This window comes from Phocoena phocoena, chromosome 15 (genome assembly GCF_963924675.1).
Source record: "Phocoena phocoena chromosome 15, mPhoPho1.1, whole genome shotgun sequence".
Taxonomy (NCBI): Eukaryota; Metazoa; Chordata; class Mammalia; order Artiodactyla; family Phocoenidae; genus Phocoena; species Phocoena phocoena.
In genome coordinates, this window is record NC_089233.1 from 9,955,283 (window position 1) to 9,976,386 (window position 21,104).

The 21,104-nt window shown below is 53.9% G+C and overlaps 1 protein-coding gene across 2 annotated transcripts in view; it reads left to right on the plus strand.

Annotated features, from left to right (window-relative positions):
• Positions 1-21,104, plus strand: part of GTF2IRD1 (GTF2I repeat domain containing 1) — a 77,020-nt gene that overhangs the window by 25,252 nt on the left and 30,664 nt on the right. Inside the window, exons 13-20 of one of the 2 annotated variants that reach the window (XM_065891914.1) lie at positions 151-240; positions 6,944-6,991; positions 7,900-7,965; positions 9,075-9,258; positions 14,965-15,014; positions 15,192-15,290; positions 16,714-16,797; positions 20,774-20,957. In XM_065891914.1, coding sequence (XP_065747986.1) covers positions 151-240; positions 6,944-6,991; positions 7,900-7,965; positions 9,075-9,258; positions 14,965-15,014; positions 15,192-15,290; positions 16,714-16,797; positions 20,774-20,957 — 805 coding nt within the window. The remainder of the gene's footprint in view (positions 1-150; positions 241-6,943; positions 6,992-7,899; positions 7,966-9,074; positions 9,259-14,964; positions 15,015-15,191; positions 15,291-16,713; positions 16,798-20,773; positions 20,958-21,104) is intronic. The other variant, XM_065891915.1, reaches the window with a different exon arrangement.

Here is a 21,104-nt window from a genome sequence, read left to right on the forward strand (position 1 = left end):
TCCTCTGGCACAGCTACCCTCCCAGAGTCCAGGGTGCAGCTTCCTTAAGGGTCCTGCTCTGTGGGCATGCTGAGCTGGGAGGTCCCTGAGGGACCGTGACAGGGTGGGACAGACAGAAGATGCTGTTGTCATTTGGAGTTTTGCCTCCAGACCCTTCCCCAACCTCTGAGGAAATGACAGACTCGATGCCTGGACATGTGCCCTCGGAAGATTCCGGTTACGGGATGGAGATGCTGACTGGTAAGAAATGGGCTGGGGACCCACCTCCCTGGGATGTAACAGGGAGAGGGGTGGGACCAGGAAGCCTCTAGACTTTTCTTGGTATTGACTGTCCCCCTTGGAAGAAACTCAGTATATGCCTGCCTCCCCCATCCAGGCCAGGTTCCTTTCTGAAAACTTGAAATAGGCCTTTGAGTTAATATTAAGTCTGCTTACTCTGTCTTTCCCCGGAGCTCCCATTTGGATAAATTTGTTTATTTATTCAATAACTATTTATTGAGCACCTACTATGTACAAGGTCCCGTGCAAGGTGCTGGGGACAGAGCAGTGAACCCGGCAGACCAAAGTCCCCGCCCTTGTGGGCTGACATCCCAGTGCAGGGAGACAGGTAATAAGCAAATCAATAAGAAAAATAGGGGAATTCCCTGGCGGTCCAGTGGTTAGGATTCCAGGCTTTCACTGCCAGGAGCCCGGGTTTGATCCCTGGTCAGAGAACTAAGATCCTGCAAGCTGTGCAGTGCGGCCCCCAAAAAAAGGAAAAAAGAAAAATAGAAAGTCAGATGGTGGTAAGTGCTATAGGGAGACACAAAGCCAGGAGGGGAAGTATCAGGGGCAGGAGGGGTGGTTATTACAGGATTTGAGTGGTCAGAGAGGACTTCACTGAGAAAATGACATTGGAGCAAAGACCTGAAGGAGGTGCGGGCAGGAGCCGTGTGGATATCAGGACAGAACTTTCCAGGCAGAGGGAGCAGCATGGGCAAAGGCCCTGAGGTGGGCTATGCCCAGCATGTCTCAGCAACAGCAAGGAGGCCGGGTGGCTGGAACAGAGTGAGGTGGGGAAAGGGAGGTGGTGGGTGAGTTATGCAGGGTTGTGTACATCAAAGAAAGGACTGGAGACTTAACTCTGAAGAGACAGGAACCAGTGTGGGGGTTGGCGCTAATGGAGTACATTTTAACAGTGTTTACTCTGATCGTGGAGCTGAGACCAGACTGCAGGAGGTCTGGGGACAAGGACAGAAACAGACTCTGACGATAATTTAGACAAGAGGAATGGTTGGGCAGGTGGATAGCAGCAGGGAGAGGGTAGGGTTTCTGTGTGTTTTGTTTATGAAAGTTTATTTTGGAAATGTTCAAAACCACCCAAAGTTGAAAAGAGTAGCTTAATGAATCTCACATGCCCAGCTCTCAGCTGCAACCATTCTCAACAGATGTTATTATTGATAATAAGAAGTAAGAATTATTACACGTAGTTAATGTTTTTAAAAAGTGAATCATTATAGGACTTCCCTGGCGGTCCAGTGGTTAAGACTCCGCGCTTCCACTGCAGGGGGCGCAGGTTCGAGCCCTGGTTGGGGAACTAAGATCCCGCGTGCCGCGTGGCACAGCCAAAAAATAAAAATAAAAAAAATTTTTTTAAGTGAATCATTATAAAGACAAATAGTATGTAAATTATAGAAGGTTTGCAGATATGGCAGAAAACGATATTAATACTTAGATGATTTGAGTTTGGAAGGCTCTGTAACAAGGGATGCAGGACCAGGGCAGGAAACTTTAGGAAGATGGCTGGAGTTTGTTTCCCTTGCCTGTGATGTCTGGTGTGGGCTTGATTAGGAGGGGAGAGGGGTGGGTATTGCTTAAGGATACTGTGCAAAAGCATAGTAGGTGTATTTAAACGAACAGTGTGAAGAAATCTCATAATGTTCAATGTGAAAAGCAAGTGCAGAAGGATATAGGCAATATAGCATTTCTATAAGTTTGGAGATGTAAAAATAGCATTGCTGATGTTTCATTTTTAAAAATCGTGTGCGCATATGTCAAAATGCTAATGTGTATTCATTCCGGCTGATAGGTCCATGAGCGTTTGTTGTAATATTCCGTATGCTTTACTGCACTTTTTAACATTTCCCCTACCCAAAATAAACAAGTGACTGGAAAAATAAATAAGAAGGTTTCCTACAGGCCCAGATGGGTGGTGCCGCGTTAATTGGTGACAGAATAAAGGCAGAATATCTCTGCTCCTCGTCTGCTTCCGTCTTCTCTGTCAGGGAGAATGGTCTGGAAACAGGAAAGAGTGAGGAGGACCTGGGAGTCCAGTTCAATAAGGAGATATAAAGGGTCCTCAGAGCTGGGATGCGTGTGATCTATGGATAATACCTAAGACACGCATAGGACGTGAGAAGTCCCGGCGGACACAGATGAGCTGACAACAGAGACAGACTTGGAGATGAGGTTTTGCCCCAATTGCAAACAGGTGGACCGTGCGTTAGTCCCAGGCACAGTTCTGGAACAGATTTCTACATGGGCGACTGTGAACCATCAGAGGGGACCCAGTGTGGCGTCATCCACGGGACTGAGTTGGCTCATACGACATCGAGATCTCCAGATGACCCTCCGGCTGCGGAAGCTTCTCATGATTTTTATAAACAAAAGGATTTTGACTCTTAAGTGCAGTTTTAAGTATTGTTTTCAATTTAAATAAAAGTTATTTGAATTTCAAGCAAACAAAGGGAGGGCTGCAGGGGGACCCCAGCCTCCACATGGGGAAGGTTTCCCCTGTTGTCCTGGAGGGCTTGGTCCTTCCTCAAACATTTGTCAGTTAGTTGGATTAAAGGGACCTTAGGCAGCAAGATTATGCAGTTTGCAGATCCCTGGGGAGGAATGGTCAGTCCATCCGAGAATGGTGTTCCCCATGGCCTTGACAGACCAGAACACTGGGCTGAACCGCACAAGAAAACTTCACAGCCCCAGGACGGGTGTCATGGGCTGTGTTCCCTGGGGCCCAGTCTCTGAGATGGAGTTTAATGTGTGGGGTGTTTATCAGGGGCTGCCGTTGGGATCAACACCTATGTAAGGGAGGGGACAGAAGCACAAGGGGGCCGAGGGGGAAGGCAAGCCATGATCTGGCTGCAGCAACACGTCCACCAACCCCACGGGGAGCTCGGAGCCAGAAAGGCCCCTCAGAGTTGCTCCCAGTTGCACTGGATATCCTGGCCTTTATACCTCCACCTCAGTCAGTCACGAGATGCGGGCCACCCTGGAAGGGCAGTCCTTGAAGGGGCAGCTGCCCGCTGACCACACTCCCCGCTGCTAGGCCAACAAGCTCTTCCTTGAAGGGGATCTGAGTAGTAAGTACATCTCAGTACCTGCCACAGAAGAAGAGACAGACAGTAAACAAACGCATGCAGCCACAGAGAAACGGGCTTGAACAAAGGGGCATCTCTTGCACCTTTTAACTGAACAGAACTTTGGCTGAGCGCATGGGGAAATGGGCACAGACCTGGTGCTGGTAAGAACGCAAATGGGCAAATTGCTTTTTAGAGAAATGTGTCAGCTTGAAGAGCCGTGAAAATGAGCGCCACCACCCCCTCCCCCCTACGTACAGCAGGAACCCAGTCCGAGGAAATTGTCTGAGATGTGAACAGTGTTTTCTGCACAGAGATGTTGGTGCCAGCATTAATGATGACCATGAAAAGCTTGTCCAGCTGTCAGGGAACTGTTAACAGTATCCTCCTGATGGACTATTAGCCACTAAAAAGAGGCAACGAGGGAGACTGTAGAAGACACAAATCTGATGGTGTTTACAACTGTGTCGAAAACATGATCACTGTTTTGGGGGGGGAAAGTATCAAAAAAGTAGCTATGTTAGGTTAAGTGATCTATCTTTGTCACTCCCTAAATCAGCTGCGATGTGCTTTTAATACCTTGGTAATGAAGAAAGAATATTGTCAGGCACGGGCTGGGCATGAGTGGAATTGGAAGCAGTCCGGTAACTGTGTGGGGAGTGTAGTGGACCAAAGGCTCAGGGTGAGCTGACAGCGTGGCCAGGTCTTTAAGAAGTCGCATGTCACCTGGCTGCATTCACAGCAGAATTAAGAAGACCGAGGGGGATTTCCCTGGAGGTGCAGTGGTTAAGAATCCGTCTGCCAGTGTAGGGGACATGGGCTTTATCCCTGGTCCGGGAAGATCCCACATGCCGTGGAGCAACTAAGCCCTCAGGCCACAACTACTGAAGCCCACGCGCCTTGAGCCCGTCCTCCACAACAAGAGAAGCCACCGCAATGAGAAGCCCGCGCACCGCAACAAAGAGTAGCCCCCGCTCGCCGCAACTAGAGAAAGCCCCGTGCGCAGCAACGAAGACCCAACGCAGCCAAAAATAAATAAATTTAATAAATTAAAAAAAAAAAGAAGACCAAGGGGGTCCCGATCTGTGGAGGCCCCTGGGGTTGGGGGACCGTGGACCAGCATGGTGCCATTTCTATTGGAAAGGCTTCTCCCAACTGGTGGTGTTACTGTATTGTACAAATCATCCCTCGTTTGCTCACCTGGTGCCTTGGGCATCTCTGGTCATGCCCTCGATCGTTTACCAAGGTTGAAAATGGGGAGGCAGTGAGCACATGGACGGGTTTGTTCAGGGTAAGTAGCCCCGCGCCATGCCAGGGGGTGGGGGGAAAAGCAGGCATCTTTCTCACGTTTGGAATTAGGGCCCCCAAAGTACACAGGTCATCATCTCCTGCTGCCTTTGAAAGAGCCCCCCGCCCCCCGGGAGAGGACCCGGCCCCACTTCCTTCTGTTTTCAGGGTCCTACAACGAAGGCTGGCAGAAACCCCTCCTTAGTGGAGCCACAGAGCTGAGCTGGTTCCCTGTGGGTGTCTGGGTCCGGTCATCTCCTGCCTGGCTCTCAGATTGTTGCTACCGCCTGGGGGTGGCCCTGCACACACGGACAGCTCAGAGCGGGGACAGACTTCCTGGTCTCCCCTCTTGTTCCTCTCAAGCCATTTCGTGAACTTGATCGGTGCTGCCACCGTGACATCTGGGAATCTCCCTCCGCCCTGAGACAGATCCAGCTCCCTGATTCAGGAACCCTCCCTGGCAGCACTGCTTGTCCCTCTGTCCCCACCGGACTCCTCTCCTCCTGTCTGCCCCTCTCTGTCTAGAAATGGCAAAGATGAAGTTGGTGAGTTTGGGATCCCCCAGGGGCTTCCCCTGAGACAGGGGCCTTCGTTCATTTGGGAGGAGAGTGCGGGAAGGGCAGTCCAGGTACGAAGGGGGACTGGACAGGACAGCAGTGCCGTCAGGCCTGTCACCCCTGTGGGCAGCTGAGCTGAGGGACCACGGGAGCCCACGTAAATCACACACCTGAGTTAACGCAGCTGAGGAAGCTGGGAGCTGGGCTGGTGATCTGCCCTCCATCACTGGCTGAGAGCTGTTTCCAGGCATTGATCCCAGCCCTCGTACCTTGCTGGTCTGCTCCCACAGCCAGAAAAAAGCCTCCAGGCAGAGTCAGGTGGGTCCAGCATCTACCTGCCCATAGTGTACCTATGGCCATGAGAAAAATTTAGGCCGAAAGCTCAGGCCTGGCCCTTTTTAAATCAGAGGCTGAGCATAGATCAAACCTTCCAGAGCCTTCCGGGCTGAGCCCCAAGGCATAGGCTTGTCTGGCAATCCCAGATGCAGGCTCCCCTTCCCTCCGTCCGTGAGTGGGCCTTGACCATGGGCAGCTCTCCCAGGATCAGACCCTTTCCCTCCCACTCGCGATCCCATCTGGAACATCCCTGCATCCCTCATCACCGAGCATCCTCTCCACTGGCTGGCCAAGAGCAGACCCAGGTCCGACTTCTCCAACCCTCACCAGCTCAGCCTCGTGTCAGGGGCTGAGAAGGGCTGTTTAAGGGTTAGCCCTGCCTGGGAAAGCACCTGGCAAACGCATAGCAAACTTCCTAAGTCACAGTTTCCTTCTGGTTCTTTCAAGTGTTGAAAGTCCCCACGCCTTCCTCCAGCTCTTGGCACCAAAGAGCTGCTGCTGATGGAGGCCCTGCAGCCCACCGGTCGGCCTGTGCCCCACCCCCTGCACCCCACTTCCACTGTCCGCACTTGGAGTTCATCCTGCTGCGGAAATCCGCCATCTCTGAGTTTGCCACCACCCTCCCCACACACACTTCCCCCTCCCTGCCTGTGTCCCTCTCCCACCCCACTGCTTTCCCTGGACACTTGGGTCCAGCCCAGGTGTACCCCCCGTCGGCCCCCCAAGGCCAGTCTCACCCCTCCCCTGTATAGCTTGAGCCCTCACCTCCCCTGTTGTTCACTGTGCCACGACCTTGCTGCGTGTTGGACGGGCACCTGGGGACAAGGTTGGGTCTCTTGTGCCCAGACCAGAGCCAGTGTCATCTTGTCAGATGCGCTGGGACCACGTGACCCTAGATGGCTCCACGCCCCCACCTGCCTTTCCTCCATCCCCTTACCCAGCCATGCCACGTGACATGTGGGATCGTAGTTCCCTGACTGGGGATAGAACCTCTGCCCCCTGCAGTGGAAGCGTGGAGCCCTAACCACTGGACCGCCAAGGAATTCCCTCTGTTTTTCTTTACAGCATCACTGCCATCTGGCATCGTATGTAATGTTTGACATCACACCAGGAGGACAAGGCTTTGTCTTGTTCCCGTGTGTCCTCAATGCCTAGAACAGAACCTGGCAGTCAGTAGATGGAAGGACAGGCTGGTGCAGGGCTGGTCTCCACGGGGTGTTTACCAAATGTCACAGGGTATCTGGTCTCTGAAGCTCACATGGAGGCGAGGGCAGGTGCTTGTGCAAAATTGGGGTCCATGATCCCATCTGGGAGTCACCATGCCGTGCTCCAGAGTCTGGGCCTGCCGTTCCCCACCTGTCTGCCCTGACTTTGGTGGTGCAGGAGATGATGAACATGGCTGCCTGGCACCCTCTTTTTCAGACAAAGGCCCCAGCGAGGACCCGCGGCCTGAGGAGAGGCCTGTGGAGGGTGAGGCACTGTTCACCCCCCATTTTTCACCCCCCCCCCCACGTCTCCTCCCCTCCCCAGTCCTGCATCTCCTTTTTGTCTCTTCCCAACACCGGGTTTGGGGGTGGGTGTCCTGTGGGCTGCCTGAGTTGGGAGGAGGTTTATAGACCTGTCTTGTAGAACTAAGAGGTACACGGTCAGAGGTAGAAGCAGCTCTTTCTGGTAAAGGAAATTGTAAGCCTTTCTTACTTTGTTTTTATATACACCCTGCCTCTTTCCACAAAGGTTTTAAGGCTGAGTCTTCCTGAGCAAGTCGAATTTAGGCCTGAAAGCACAAAATTGGCTTTGTGTCCAATAGACATGTTCAATCTCAGGAACACTGCTCATTCCCACCCTGCGGAGGGTGGGAGTAGGACAGGCAGGGAGATCAAGGTGAGGATGGGTCTGTTTCCACCCCTGGAACAGAATGAGTGGGTGTCAGAGGAGAGGAGCATCACTTTCCCAATCCCAAACCCAGCCTGGCAGGGGAGGAACTCTGAAGTTTTAATCAACATCCACTGCCACCTAGTGGCGGCATACTCAATTTGCAGGCTTAGAGTTCACAAGCTAGCAAAGTCCCTTACGGTGCTGGTCTAGAGTGACATTCACGTAGAAAGGCCCATGGTCATTCTTAGGCCTCAAAACCTTCCATTCAGTCCTGGTAATGCCCTAGATCCGATTTCACAAGCAGGTATTTGAGCCCCAGAATTGTGGACCTGTCTGCAGGGAAGCCACTTCTGAGGAAGTAGGTTACCTGTCACCATTACCCTTCCCCATTCCAAGGTCCCAGCACAGGGTCATTCTTGGTGCCAGCAGACCTAGGACATGAGCTGAGAAGCAGGGTCCTGCTGCCACTGGGGAGGCTCACCAAACTGTTCTTTGCCTTTCAGACAGTCATGGTGACGTGATCCGGCCTCTGCGGAAGCAGGTGGAGCTGCTTTTCAACACGCGATACGGTGAGCGAGGAGCCGGGTAGGGTTGAGGGCATCCAGGCGTCCCTCCAGCTGCCCTGTTTTCAGAGGGCCTGACCCCCCATCCCAGCTGCTCCTGGAACAGAGACAGAGGAGGGAGGGGCCGGAGGGGCTGGGACCAACTGGGAAAGGGCCAGGGCTCCGCAGGGCCTGCCATCCTGCCCCTTCCTCAGTTCTAGACCTCCCTCTCTGGGAGACTGAGGCACTGCCAGAGAACCCCACCCTCTGAAACGCAGCGTCCCCACCTCCTCCTTCAACAGGCTCACACTCACTCATGGTCTGCCTCAGCCTCAGCTTACAGAGGCCACTCTGACTGCTGTCACTGCCCCTCTGTACCCACAGACACCCTCGTTCAGGGTCCTCAGGAGGACAGATGGATAACAAGGTCTTTTCTACTAGAAAGACCAGGAAAGAAAACAGGGAGGCAGGGAGAAGCCTACTCTTCATTCAGCCCTTGTGGTTGGCCAGGCACTGGCGAGGTGCTTCACATGAGTTCTCCCATCCCATCTCACAAAATGCCTGTGTCCTAATGCCCATTTTACAGGTGAGGAAAACGAGGCCTGGGGAAGTGATGTGGCTTGTCCTAGGCCCCAGAACTCGTGAGCGGCAGTGCCTGGCCTGGGCCTCAGATGTCTCTGGTTCCCAAGGCGTGGTGTTGGGCCATGCAGGGGGTTGGGGTTATTTTTGGTGGCAGGGGGACCCTCTGGAGGGCCTTTCTGGCAGCACGGGGACAAGTGGACTTGGGTGGAGCCGATGCCAGGTCTCACCAGCTGTCAGCAGTTTCTCCTGCATTGCCACGGTATGAGGGCATGAACTGAGCACAGGTCTGGGGACCCCACTTACTTGGGTTCACATCCCCCAGCTCTGGGGCTCTGAGACCTGAGACAGGTCACATCCCCTCCGGGCTCTGGGTCTCTTACCCACAGCCTGAGGCTACCAGTACTTACCTCAGGAGGGTCAGGAGGGTTCAACTAAGGGCTAAGTTTCAGAAGGGCTCCAGCACCTGCGGCCCCCCCATGCAGACATGGGAGGTGGGAGTTGAGACTTGTGGCCCCATAGATCCGGGTGGCCCTACAGCAGCCGTATCTCTGCAGCCAAGGCCATTGGCATCTCGGAGCCTGTCAAGGTGCCCTACTCCAAGTTCCTGATGTACCCAGAGGAGCTGTTTGTGGTGGGGCTGCCTGAAGGCATCTCCCTCCGCAGGCCCAACTGCTTCGGGATCGCCAAGCTCCGGAAGATCCTGGAGGCCAGCAACAGCATCCAGTTCGTCATCAAGAGGTAAGGCCCGGCCGGGTCCACGGGAGCCCTTCCAGGCTTGCCTGGCACCCAGGAGCAGCGCCAAGTAGCCATCTTCCTCTTCAGACTGGGGAAGGCTTTTTTTTAAAAAAAATAGGGCATCGATGAGGTTTGGCTTCAGTTGAGCAGGCACGAGGTTGCCCAGGCCCAGCCCAGGCCTGAAGGACCTTAAGCAACTAGACTAACGCCCTCTCAGTCCCACGAGAACAGCCCCCAGTTTACCCAGGTGTAGAATGGGAGAACACCCACCAGCTTGATCTCCTGGATAATTCTGAGCATCCTCTGGGCCAGGGGGCATCCAGGCTGAGGACAATGCCCCATGACCCCAGGACTGGAAAATCAGGCATTGGCATTTTGGGTCTCTTCTGTTTCCTCGGGCATCTAATTTTTGTCAGCGAGGACCCGGGGAGCTCAGTGTATCCAGCCTGTGTGCCAGCTCGGATATAAAGTCCCTTTGGAGGAGATGGAAGTAGCTACTAAATTTTTAAAAGATGGAGGGAGGACCTGGGGTGAACTGTTTTGTGTTTTGTTTTGTTTTTTTTGCGGTATGTGGGCCTCTCACTGCTGTGGCCTCTCCCACCACGGAGCACAGGCTCCGGACGCGCAGGCCCAGCGGCCACGGCTCACGGGCCCAGCCGCTCCGCGGCATGTGGGATCTTCCCGGACCGGGGCGTGAACCCGCGCCCCCTGCATCGGCAGGCGGACCCCCAACCACTGCGCCACCAGGGAAGCCCTGTTTTCTGTTTTTTTGCTTCTGTGTATTAACGCGATGTCTTATAAATTTACTTTTGGTTTGGTTGGAAGTGACAAGAAAGAGGAGACTCTTAAGGGTTTGTTCTCCCTGGGGGAGTAGATGGCCCCCAAATTGGGAGACTCACAGTGTCCTTCATGCCTCGAGTGGCAGGCTGGTGTTGGGGTGCGGAGCAGGGAGCTCTCTCGTGGGGCCTGGTTTGCGCCAGGAGAAGCAGAGAGGGTGATGCTCCAGGAGATGCAAATAGTGGACACGTGCTTCCTTCCTTCCACAAATACATCTTGAGTGCCCACCATGTTCCAGGAGTGATGCAGCAGCAAACGCCACCGAGTCCTGCCCTCGAGTTGGCTGATCTCACGGAATTAAATCACAATATAGTATCAGGTAGAGATAAATGCTATGATGCAAGTTAAAGGGGCAAAGAAGGAGGGGCAGGAGGAACCTGTCCATGGAGGGGACTTTGGAGCAGAGACTTAATGAAGCAAGGTTTGCAAATTATTTGCAATGGAAGAGCATTGAAGCAGCGGGAACAGCAGGTGCAAAAGCCCTGAGGCAGGGACATCCTTGTGTGTTTGAAGTCTAGCAAGGTGCCATTGTGACTGGTGCAGGGGGAGTGAGGGAAGAGTGAGAGTGGCGAGGCCCAAGAGATAGCAGGAGCTGGATCATACAGGGTCTTAGACTGGTTTAAAGAGTCTGGATTTTATTTCAAATTTAACGAGGACTCACCGGAAGTTTTTGAGGAGGATGGGCAGGGGCAGAAACGGGGACCGGTGAGGAGGCTGTTCCTGGCCCAGGGGACACAGTGGCATCTTGGATTAGGTAAAGTTAGGGGTGGGATGGTGAAAAGTTGTCAGATTCAGACAGTGTCTTGAAGATGAGGCTGGTAGAATTTGCTGATACATGGGATGTGAGTCTGCTGTGTGTTATGTTTGAGGTGCGTGGGGGCCTTCCAGAGAGGGTTGGCAGGTGGATTTACGGGGGTCAGACTCAGGAGAGAGGTCGGGGTGGGGACAGAACATGGGAACCTGTCAGCATTCAGGAGGGACGTAGCACATGGGGGCTGCTTGCCTCATCCACCCCCTCAGACTGAGAACTGGAAGCCCTTGGGTGACTCGCAGGCTCCTGGGTCTAAGTCCAGCTCCTCCTGTTACTGCCCCTGACCTTGGGTAGGTTGTTCAGGGCGTTAAATGGGGCACACTGTACCATTTAGGGGGTGGCCCTGGAGGTCAAGGCTTAGCAAAGACCTGGCACAGTGAAGGTACTCAATTAAGATGTTGTGTTTTTTGTATCAGGTTTATTGAAGTTTAATTTACATTCAGTAAAACTCACCCTTTTAAAATGCACAACTCTGATTTTTGGCAAACTCACACTGTCACATCACTACCATCAAGATACAAAACACTTCCATCACTCCACAAGCTTCCCTTGTGCCCTTTTGTTGCCTACCCCAGACCCTGCGACCTGGTAGTTGATCATTTTTTTGCCATTTTGCCTTTTCTAGAATGTCATGTAAATGGAATCATACATTGTGCATCTCATTGGGTCTGGCTCTTTCACTCAGCTTTTGAGATTCATCCATGTGGTTGCCTGTATCAGGAGTTCATTTAAAAATATATATATAGGGGCTTCCCTGGTGGCGCAGTGGTTGAGAGTCTGCCTGCCGATGCAGGGGACACGGGTTCTTGCCCCGGTACGGGAGGATCCCACATGCCGCGGAGTGGCTGGGCCCATGAGCCATGGCCGCTGGGCCTGCGCGACCGGAGCCTGTGCTCTGCAACGGGAGAGGCCACAATAGTGAGAGGCCCGCGTACCGCAAAAAAAAAAAAAAAAAAATATATATATATATATATATATATATAAATTTTAAAAAGTGAATTTAGATAATTCGTTTTCTGAATGCCAAGTGAAGAAAATGATTCAAGTAGGAAAGAGTGATTAACTTTGTCCAGTGGAACAGTTGGGGTGTTAGGATTAAGGACCAATTGGGGTGATTCTAAGAGATAATTGGAGAAGAGAGATGGAGCACTTGAGTATATTTATTTTGTTATTCTTCATTTAAAAAATTAGCCAAAACTACTATTGGGAATATTAGTGAAAAATCGCCACTTCTCATTAATCTTACTTCTAAAAAATATGTATTTGGGGGGTGATGTAAATGTTCTGGAATTAGAAGTATGGCTGCACAAACAACTTTGTGAATATACTAAAAACCACTGATGCGTGTACCTTAAAGAGTGAATTACATCTCAATAAAGTATAAATGTGTGTGTGTGTGTGTGTGTGTGTGTCTTACGTATGTTCGTATGTGTGTATATATATATGTTAGTTTGCCAGAGCAGCCATAACGAAGTACTACAGACTGGGTGGCTTAAACAATAGAAATTTATTTCTCACAGTTCTGGAGTCTGGAAGTTCAGGGTCAAGGTGTCAGCAGGGTTAGTTTCCCCTGAGGTCTATCTCCTTGGCTTGCAGACAACCACCTTCTTGCTGAGTCTTCACATGGCCATTTCTCTCTGTCCACACATCCTTGGTATCTCTCTGTGACCTAATCTCCTCTCCCTATGAGGACACTAGTCAGATTGGATTAGGGCCCACCCTAATGTCCTCATTTAAAGACCTTATTTTGAAATACAGTGAGCCTATAAAAATATATATGAGAAATCAGCACTTGGAGGGGATATCACTGATGGACTGATTTCCCCCTAAACCTGAATTCCACATCCTTCTAAACAGCCTCCAGACAGCGGCTGCCAGTTGATGAGAGCTGGCACAGAATCAAATCAAACTTTCTCAATCTTTGATCAAAAAACATTCTTAACCCAGATTCTTGAACAAACATGTATCCAAACTTTTCATATTCTTTTGTGCATTCTTCTGGAAATAGGGTCCCTTGCTTTCATCAAATTCTCCAAAGTTAAAAAAAACAAAACCAAAACCTTGGGAAATTTAAAACCATGGGTGGATTCACACGGATGGGAGACTGAGGTCCAGGGGAGGAGTGGCAGAAGGTCTGTCTGATTGCAGCGCTGCAGGGCAGTTCTGGTGCCGACCTCCCAGACTTAGCAGACCCTACGGATTCAGGACACAGTCCCCAGCAAGACCACCCCCACTTCCAACATCAGCTAAAGTTCAAAGGTCCCTAGACCACCGACACTCCTGAGCAGCTGGCTGGAAATTCAGGGGTTCCCAGGACCCCTCCCCAAGTTTGATAATTAACTAGCACGACTTACTGTATGACAGTTTTATAGAAAGGATGCAAATCAGGACCAGCCAAATGAAGAGACATAAAAGACAAAGTCTGGGAGGGACTGGACATGGAGCTTCCATCCCCTCTTCCTGCAAAATCAGGGCCCATCACCCTCCCAGCACATCAGTGTGTTCACCAACCAGGCAGCTCCACCGACCCCAGTGTCCACACTTTTACTGGAATTCATTGCTAGCCTTCACTGGCTTACTGGCCAAGTGATTGGACTGTCTCCAGCCCCCCTCCCCTCCCTAGAGGTCAAGAGGTCTGGCTGATAACAGTGGCTTGAAGACCAGACAAGCTACATTATACAGCACTGATTCTAAGTGCCCCATTTTTGGTGCAACCTTGTCCAGCTGTAGCAGGCCTGTCTGGGTAGCGGGGGTCTGGGCTGAATGGCAGGCTGAGGGCACTGGGGAGGTCACATTTGCCAGAGGAGGGCTGGCAGGACATGGCGGGTGCAACAGGTACCAGAATCGCTCCTTCATATCTCCCGAAGGGAAGGGATGCTGGACCAGGGTTCAGTGTGAGGATGAGTCTGTAGGTGAGGCTGCCCGGGGAGGTGCTGAGCTTTTCCTCACAGGGGTATCCAAGCAGTGACACAGGAGACCCTGCCTGGGAGTGAGGCCAAAGGCCAGACTCTCAGGGCACCACCCCCTCCATCAAGTGGATGAGGATTTGGTGTCCCTCCTGGCAGCGGGCATCTGTGCCTGACACAGAGCTGGGCTTACAGGGCCAGGGAGGGAGGAGGCACAGCCCTGCCTTAGATCACAGTTTCAGGAGCTGGAAAAGCCCTCAGACTACATTTAGACCCCCCATCACTTCCTCTCTGCCGCCTTATGGGGAAGCGGAAGCCCAGAAAATGTAATGATTTCCCCACAGGCACTGAGCAGGGCTCCCAGGCCAGAGTGCTTTCTGCGGTCCTGTTGTGTCTTCAAGTATGGATTTATGAGGCCCGTTCCCCTCTGAGCCAGGGCAGCGTTATTATTCCATTTCAGATGAGAAAACAGGCCTGGGGTGGGAGGGGTCCCTCAGCGGGAGAGGCTGCAGGCAAGGAGGAGGGGATGTCTAGTTTGAACTCTGCCCCTCTCGCTGTGCGGTCTTGGGCACGTTACTCACCTTCCCGATGCCTCAGTCTCCCATTCCTGCAAGTGGGATGATGGAAACAGTGCCTACCTCAAGGATGTCGGGCGGGTTACCTAATGTGAGGACGGACTCTGTGGAGTCTGCAGGGATACAGACATTAGTGTAAAGCTGGGTCTGGTCCCCGAGGCCCCGACCCCAGAGTGAAATGGTGTCAGCCAGAAACCTTGGACCTTCCCTACACCAGGATCTTGCCACAGTCAGTCCCGACTGTGTCTACAGCTCTGTAGGAAGGCCCCCAGACCACGTGCTCTGACCCTGGCCAGTGGCAGTTATGCATCCTGGAACCGAGAGTGAGGGGTTGAGCTCCACCGGGCCAGGACCAGGCTGGTTTCGCTCCTGGCTGGATCCTCAGAGCCCAGCGCAGCCCCCAGATCACACATGTGGGTCAGCAGGACAGCTGCCTGGGAGGCAGAAACCCCAGACCTTGACTGTCCAGAGCCAGGAGCGCCCACTGCACAGATGTGCAGACTGAGGCCCAGGGGGAGAGCTGGGTAGTACTGGGGAGCCCTGGAGGGACCTTGGTGATAGCCCCACTTGTGTTTTGCAGGCCTGAGCTGCTCACCGAAGGAGTCAAAGAGCCCCTCACGGACAGCCAAGGTACCCTGCGCAGGGTCATGGGCCGAGGCGCGGGCCGGGCGTGGGAGGGGTCCCAGGCTTCTGCCATCGCCCCTCCTCCTGCTTCCTCTGTCCTGGTCCCGTCTACCCTGGCATCCCCCCATTGCCCTCCCTGCTGGGTTTGCCCCCACCAGATACCACCTCTGTCCCGGGTCCCAGGAGCCGCCTGCTCACCCTGGCTTCTCTCCCCCCCGCCCCCAGAGAGGGATTCCGGGGACCCTCTTGTGGACGAGAGCCTGAAGAGACAGGGCTTTCAAGGTAAGGTTGCAGCTCAGGATGGGGTCCGCAGTCCCAGTGCCATGACCTTGACCTGGCTTGGGTTTGGAGGGCCAGGCTAGGGGTGGGAGGGGCTGGCCGCCAACCCCAGGGCCCCAGGGTCTGAGCGAGGCCGGCGGGCAGCGAGGCAGGGCTGGAGTTTGCCAGCCCCAGTGAGAGGCTCCGCAAGGTGGCTGGGGGTTTGGGGGTACAGGGCGCGGGAGCCGGCCTGCTGTCCGTCTGGGGAAGCAGCTGACCTGCCCGCTTCGTATTAGGCAGCCGGCCGTGCTCTTGGTGCTTTGAAATCAGAGGAGAGGAGGTCACGGAGGGCAGGGAGGGCTCTCCCAAGAAGGAGGACCCTGGTTGGGCCAAGGAGGGGTGGGAGGACGTGAGCGTGGAGGAAGAGGCGTGGAAGATGGGGGAAGCCTGATGCAGGGAGGGGCCAGGGACTGACAGGGGAGGCTCCCTCCCCACAGTGGAGGCTGGTATTACCTTTTGGTTAAGATCAAGTGTAGTATCAGTAGGGGCTGCGGTGGCTGAGAGCAGCCGTCCACGTGCACGTCGGGGCAGCTCTAGGGTATGGCTGTGAGTCCCCTAGGGTGGGTGCTCCCCATGTGGGTCCTGGGTGGTCAGTGTGACCCAAAGGAGAAAGTGGGGTCAGCCAGACCAGCGGCAGGAAGGGCCAGCCCCTGTGGGTGGAGGAGCCCAAATCCCAGAGGGGCACCTGCTTACCCCCCAGCCTCTCAACTCCTTCCTGGGCAGCCGGAACTTTCTGGGACGGGGGAGTTCCGTCTCTCACCTCACCCCGTGACCCCTCATACTCAGCCCTCTTAGCAGACTGGGGTCCGACCAGCCAGAGACCCACCCCTCCCTCCTCCATCCTCTACCTCTCTCTTCCCACAAGGCAGTGCCAGGTTCTCATCTCCCCAAGGCCGGGGGCTCGTCCAGGGGTCTCATGGCAGGTGCTGGCACGCGGGCTCCATAAGCGATAGCCTCTGGGTGAATGAGTGACCACGGGGAGCTTCCAGGCCGGCTTCTGCCTCCGCGGGGCCGCCCTGTCCGCTGAGCTCACGTCCCCGCGCTGCCTCCTGCCTCCCGCCTGACTCTGAGCGAGGCCCCACTCCACCCGCCGGTGACGCAGGAGGCTGCTCCCCTCCGTGGCGTCTCTCACCTCCAGGGCTGGCTCACTGGTGTGGGTTTCAAATGTCAACTGTTAATTCCCGACTCATCGCTGTGTGCATCCTTCCGGAAAAAACACACGTCTCCGTCAAGAAGTTAGTGCTGGAGGACTCCAAGGGGCCCGCTCCACGGAGCTGATAATTGCCTGAGAAGGAGTTCCCCATAGTTAGGAAATCATATTCCTTTAAAGTCACCAAGTGCCTTTTCATTTAACAGCCCAAATCCGTAATTGTTTTTCACTTTGCAGAAAATTATGATGCCAGACTCTCACGGATCGACATTGCCAACACGCTGAGGGAGCAGGTCCAGGATCTGTTCAATAAGAAATACGGTGAGCCCCGGGACACCCTGGCGGGAGGGAAGAGAGGCAGGAGCAACCCGGTTCTGGCCGTGGTCTCCTCTGGGAAGACCGCTCACCTGCATACAAATACGTCTTGAGCACTTACTGTGTGCCAGGCACTGGGGAAAAGGGAGTGAAGAAAACACGCAGTCTCACGGGGACTTCTCTGGCGGTCCAGTGGTTAAGACTCCGTGCTTCCACTGCAGGGGCTGCGGGTTCGACCCCTGGTCGGGGAGCTAAGATCCCACATGCCAGAAACAAACAGACAAACAAAAAAACCACGCAGTCCCTGCCCTCAGGGGACCCTGCAGACCAGTGACGTGAGACTGACATAGAACGGCTCTACCCAGAATCCAGCGACAGTGAGGCGTCGTCCCATGATTATGCAGGAAAAGAGCAGGCTGCTCAAGAGAAAATAGCTCTCCTTAGATTGGAAGCCAGGGAAGGGCTCTTGGAAGAAAGAACTGAACGATGGGGAATCAAGCAGAGTGTGAAGGAAGGGCATTCTGGCTGAGGTGATGGCATGTGCAAAGGCCCTGAGGCTTGTCTTAAGAAGGAGCCAAGGGAATTCCCTGGCGGTCCAGTGGTTAGGACTTGGTGCTTTCACTGCCGTGGGCCCTGGTCAGGGAACTAAGATCCTGCAAACCATACAGTGCAGCCAAAAAAAAAAAAAAAAAAAAATATATATATATATATACACACACACACACACACATATATGTATATATATGTAAGTAGATAGATAGATATAAGAAGGAGCCAAAAGCCAAAGCATAAGGGCAGGCACTGGGGGAGAGGAGGGCCCTGCGGAGCTGGCCGGAAGACAGATCCAATTGTCCAGGGCCTTGGAGGGAACCATGATGTCGGGTTTGTATTTTGGGAGGATTGAAGTAAATGGAGCAGCTTTGCACTTTTAAAGTGTCTCCCTGGATGCTGTGAGGAAAGTGAGTGGCTGTGGGAGGGTGGGAGTGGACACTGGGAGGCCAGCCCAGAGGCTGGAGCAGTATTTCGGCGAGAGTGATGATGGCTTGGGCAGGCCCTGGCCGGGCTGCTGCAGGAAACCGGATGGAGTGAGATGTGCTTCCGAGGGAGAACCACAGGCGCAGGTTGACGGGGCAGCGGGAGGAGTGGAGGCATCCAGCTGCATCCTGCCTCGAGGAGGACAAGCTGTATCTGTCAAGGTGCTTTTCGGTCTCAAGTAGCAAAACCAAACTGGCTTCAACCGTTAAGGGGGTTAATTGGCTAATGATTCAGTTACTATGACTTCACAACAGATCACCCTAACACGTGGTTGCCTAGAATAGCCACGATCATGTATTATCTCTGAGGGTGTCAGCGAGTCAGGACTTTGGGAGCAAGCCGAGCTGGAGAGCTGTCACTCACGGTCTGTCCCGGGGTTGCAGGCAGAAGGCGGGTGAAGCTGGGGTCATCTGGACGGCATCCTCACTCACATGTCTGACGCCTGGGCTGGGGAAAGAGCTGGTGCTGGAACGGCTGGGCCCCTCAAGCATCTTTCTCAGTTTCTGTGTGACCCCTCTACGTGGGCTTTCTGGCATAGCAACTCCATGGTAGCTGGATTTCCTCCTTGTTGGTCGGGGCTCCTCAGTGTCCTGAGAGAGAGAGCCAGGTGGAAGCCACGTTGCCTTTTATGACCCAGCCTCAGAGGTTGTGCAGTGTCCCCTCTGCCATACTGCATTGGTCAAGGCAGTTACAAAGTTCCACCCTAGTGTAAGAGGAGGGGATATAGACCCCATCCTCTATGGGGAGTGTCGATGTTACACTATAAGAGGAGCATGTGGGATGGGTGAAAGATTGGTGCGGCTGTCTTTGGACAGTACAATTAGCCGTAACTCAGGAAATCCAGCAGTAGGGTGGCTTTCAGGATTAGCTGGATCCAGCAGTTCAGGGAATGACCTTCCGCTGTGTCAGAATCATCTCAGGCTGACTTCCCGCTTGCTAGCAGGATGACCACGGCAGGTCCAGACATCCCATCCAGGGAGAGAGCTGGCTTTTCCACGGGCTTTCTCAGGAAAGCCTGATAGTTTCCCAGAATTCCCTGGGCCCTCCCCTGTTTCTCATTGATCCCCATTGAGTCACATGTCCAGTCTTTACCCAATCCCCATGGCAGAGAATGCCATGTGCTCATCGGCTTAGGCCTGGGTTACCCAGACCTGTCACCGTGACGAGGGGGAGGAGGGGGGAGCACAGAGCTGCCAGAGACAGGTGGATACCCAAACTGCCAGCCAGGGAGAAGGGGCAGCGCCCTCACTGAGCGGGGAAGTTTGAAGAGGGGAGATGATGGGTTCCATTTGGATATGTTGAGTCTGAAGGGTGAGTGGAGATGTCTCATAGGCAGGCAGAGAGAAAAGTCTGCTATTCAGGAGAGGTGTCTGGATTGGATGCAAAAATTAGACCACAGGAGCAGAGGAGACACCCCTAGGGGTGCAAAGAGAGCAGAAAGAGGACCCATGCAGAAAGCCAAGGAGCCCTGTGTTTAGAGGTCAAGTCCAGGAAGGGGAGGAGTGGCCAGAAAGGGGAAACCAAGAAAGTGAGGCATTATGGACACCAAGGTGTTGGATTTTGCCGAAAGAGAGCAAATACCTTCTGGGTTGGGCAACACAGAGGCCGTCAATCATTCTAGCAAGAGCCCTTTTGGGGGCAAGGAGTGAGGAAGTAGAGATGGCAATGTTCCCATTCATGGATTATGGGTATAAGTACATTTCTGTCTGCAGCAAAGTCAGGATAAAGAATGTAAAACAGGCTGGAAATTCATAGAAACGGAAAGTGGATTGGTTTGGTTGCCAGGGCACAGAGGGAAGGAGTGAGGTGTGACTGCTAATGGGGATGGGGTTTCTTTTCGGGGTGATGAAAACGCTCTGGAGTTAGATAGTGGTGATGATTTCACGACCTCCTGAGTACGCTAAAAACCACTGGATTGTTTAAGATGGTAAATGTTATGGTACATGAATTACATCTCAATTAAATAAAGCCAAACAAACAAGGTGAAGCAATGGCACGAAGCCAGGGGTGACATGAAGACTCAGCCATTCTGTCCTTGCTAGATGAAGGGCATGCATCAAGCTCTGAGTTTCCCAGGAGCCAGAGCAAAAAGGGAAATGAGGCCAGTTATACCATTCCCAGTGTCCACGAGATAAAAATTAGTTTATTGCCCAGAAAAAGTTCAGCTACTTCTCCTAGTGCAAAGATTTCTGCAGCACATCTTTGTAAAGGGGCATCCTGTGACACTGAGGAGTGTCCAGCCCTCCGTCCAGGAGGGGGCTCCCATGGTGCACCCCACCTAAGTCAGAGAGCCATGGACGTTCGCATCAGCCTGACAGCAGGCAGCAGGCCTTGGCCCAGAGTGGATCAGCCGTGGACTCAGGGCTGCTCCCAGGCTGTGAGACAAGGCACAGTCCCTGGGATGGACATGCCGCAGCCCTCTGCAGAGGGGATTGGCGACAGGAATGAGGCCGAGCGCCAGATGTGGAAAGAGAGCCCTGAGGTCTGAGCTGCGTCCTGGCTGGCCTGCCTGCTCCCAGACGCGATCCGCCCTTTTAGGCCAGGCCGATCCTGAACCAGGGTGAGGCAGAGCCTGTGGGGCTGATGGATCGTTGTAGGGAAGGGCCAGCTGTGCCCACCAGGTACCATCCTTGTGACGGCTTTCAGAGTCTCAAGCTGTGAGGCCTCTGACTTTAGCCCCTGCCCTCTCCCAGCAGCCATAGCCACACGTCCCCTGGCCACTCCTCAGCCTGCCCTGGGCAGACGCCCACACCCCCGACCCCCCAGGGCCCCTGCTTCCCAGTCCCTCACTGACTGTGCCTTTCTGCAGTGCTACACGACAGCCCCCCACCGTACCCCACTGTGCACGGGGTGTATCACGCTCGTTCATGGAGCACCCCATGGCTGCCGACAGCCCACCAGCCCCGCCTCTGGCTCCTGACACCTCCTCTGTCCCTCTCCTCCACAGGGGAAGCCTTGGGCATCAAGTACCCGGTCCAGGTCCCCTACAAGAGGATCAAGAGTAACCCCGGCTCGGTGATCATCGAGGGGCTGCCCCCCGGGATCCCTTTCCGAAAGCCCTGCACCTTTGGCTCCCAGAACCTGGAGAGGATCCTTGCGGTGGCTGACAAGATCAAGTTCACCGTCACCAGGTACTCAGGGGAAGGGAGACAGAGAGGAGGCGAGGCTACCACGGGAGGGGGCTCGCACCACAGACCCTTGGCCTTTCCTTCGGGTGGACCTGCCCTCCATGGACAAGGCAGCTCTTCCAGCACCACCCTGGGCCCTGGGGGTTGGAG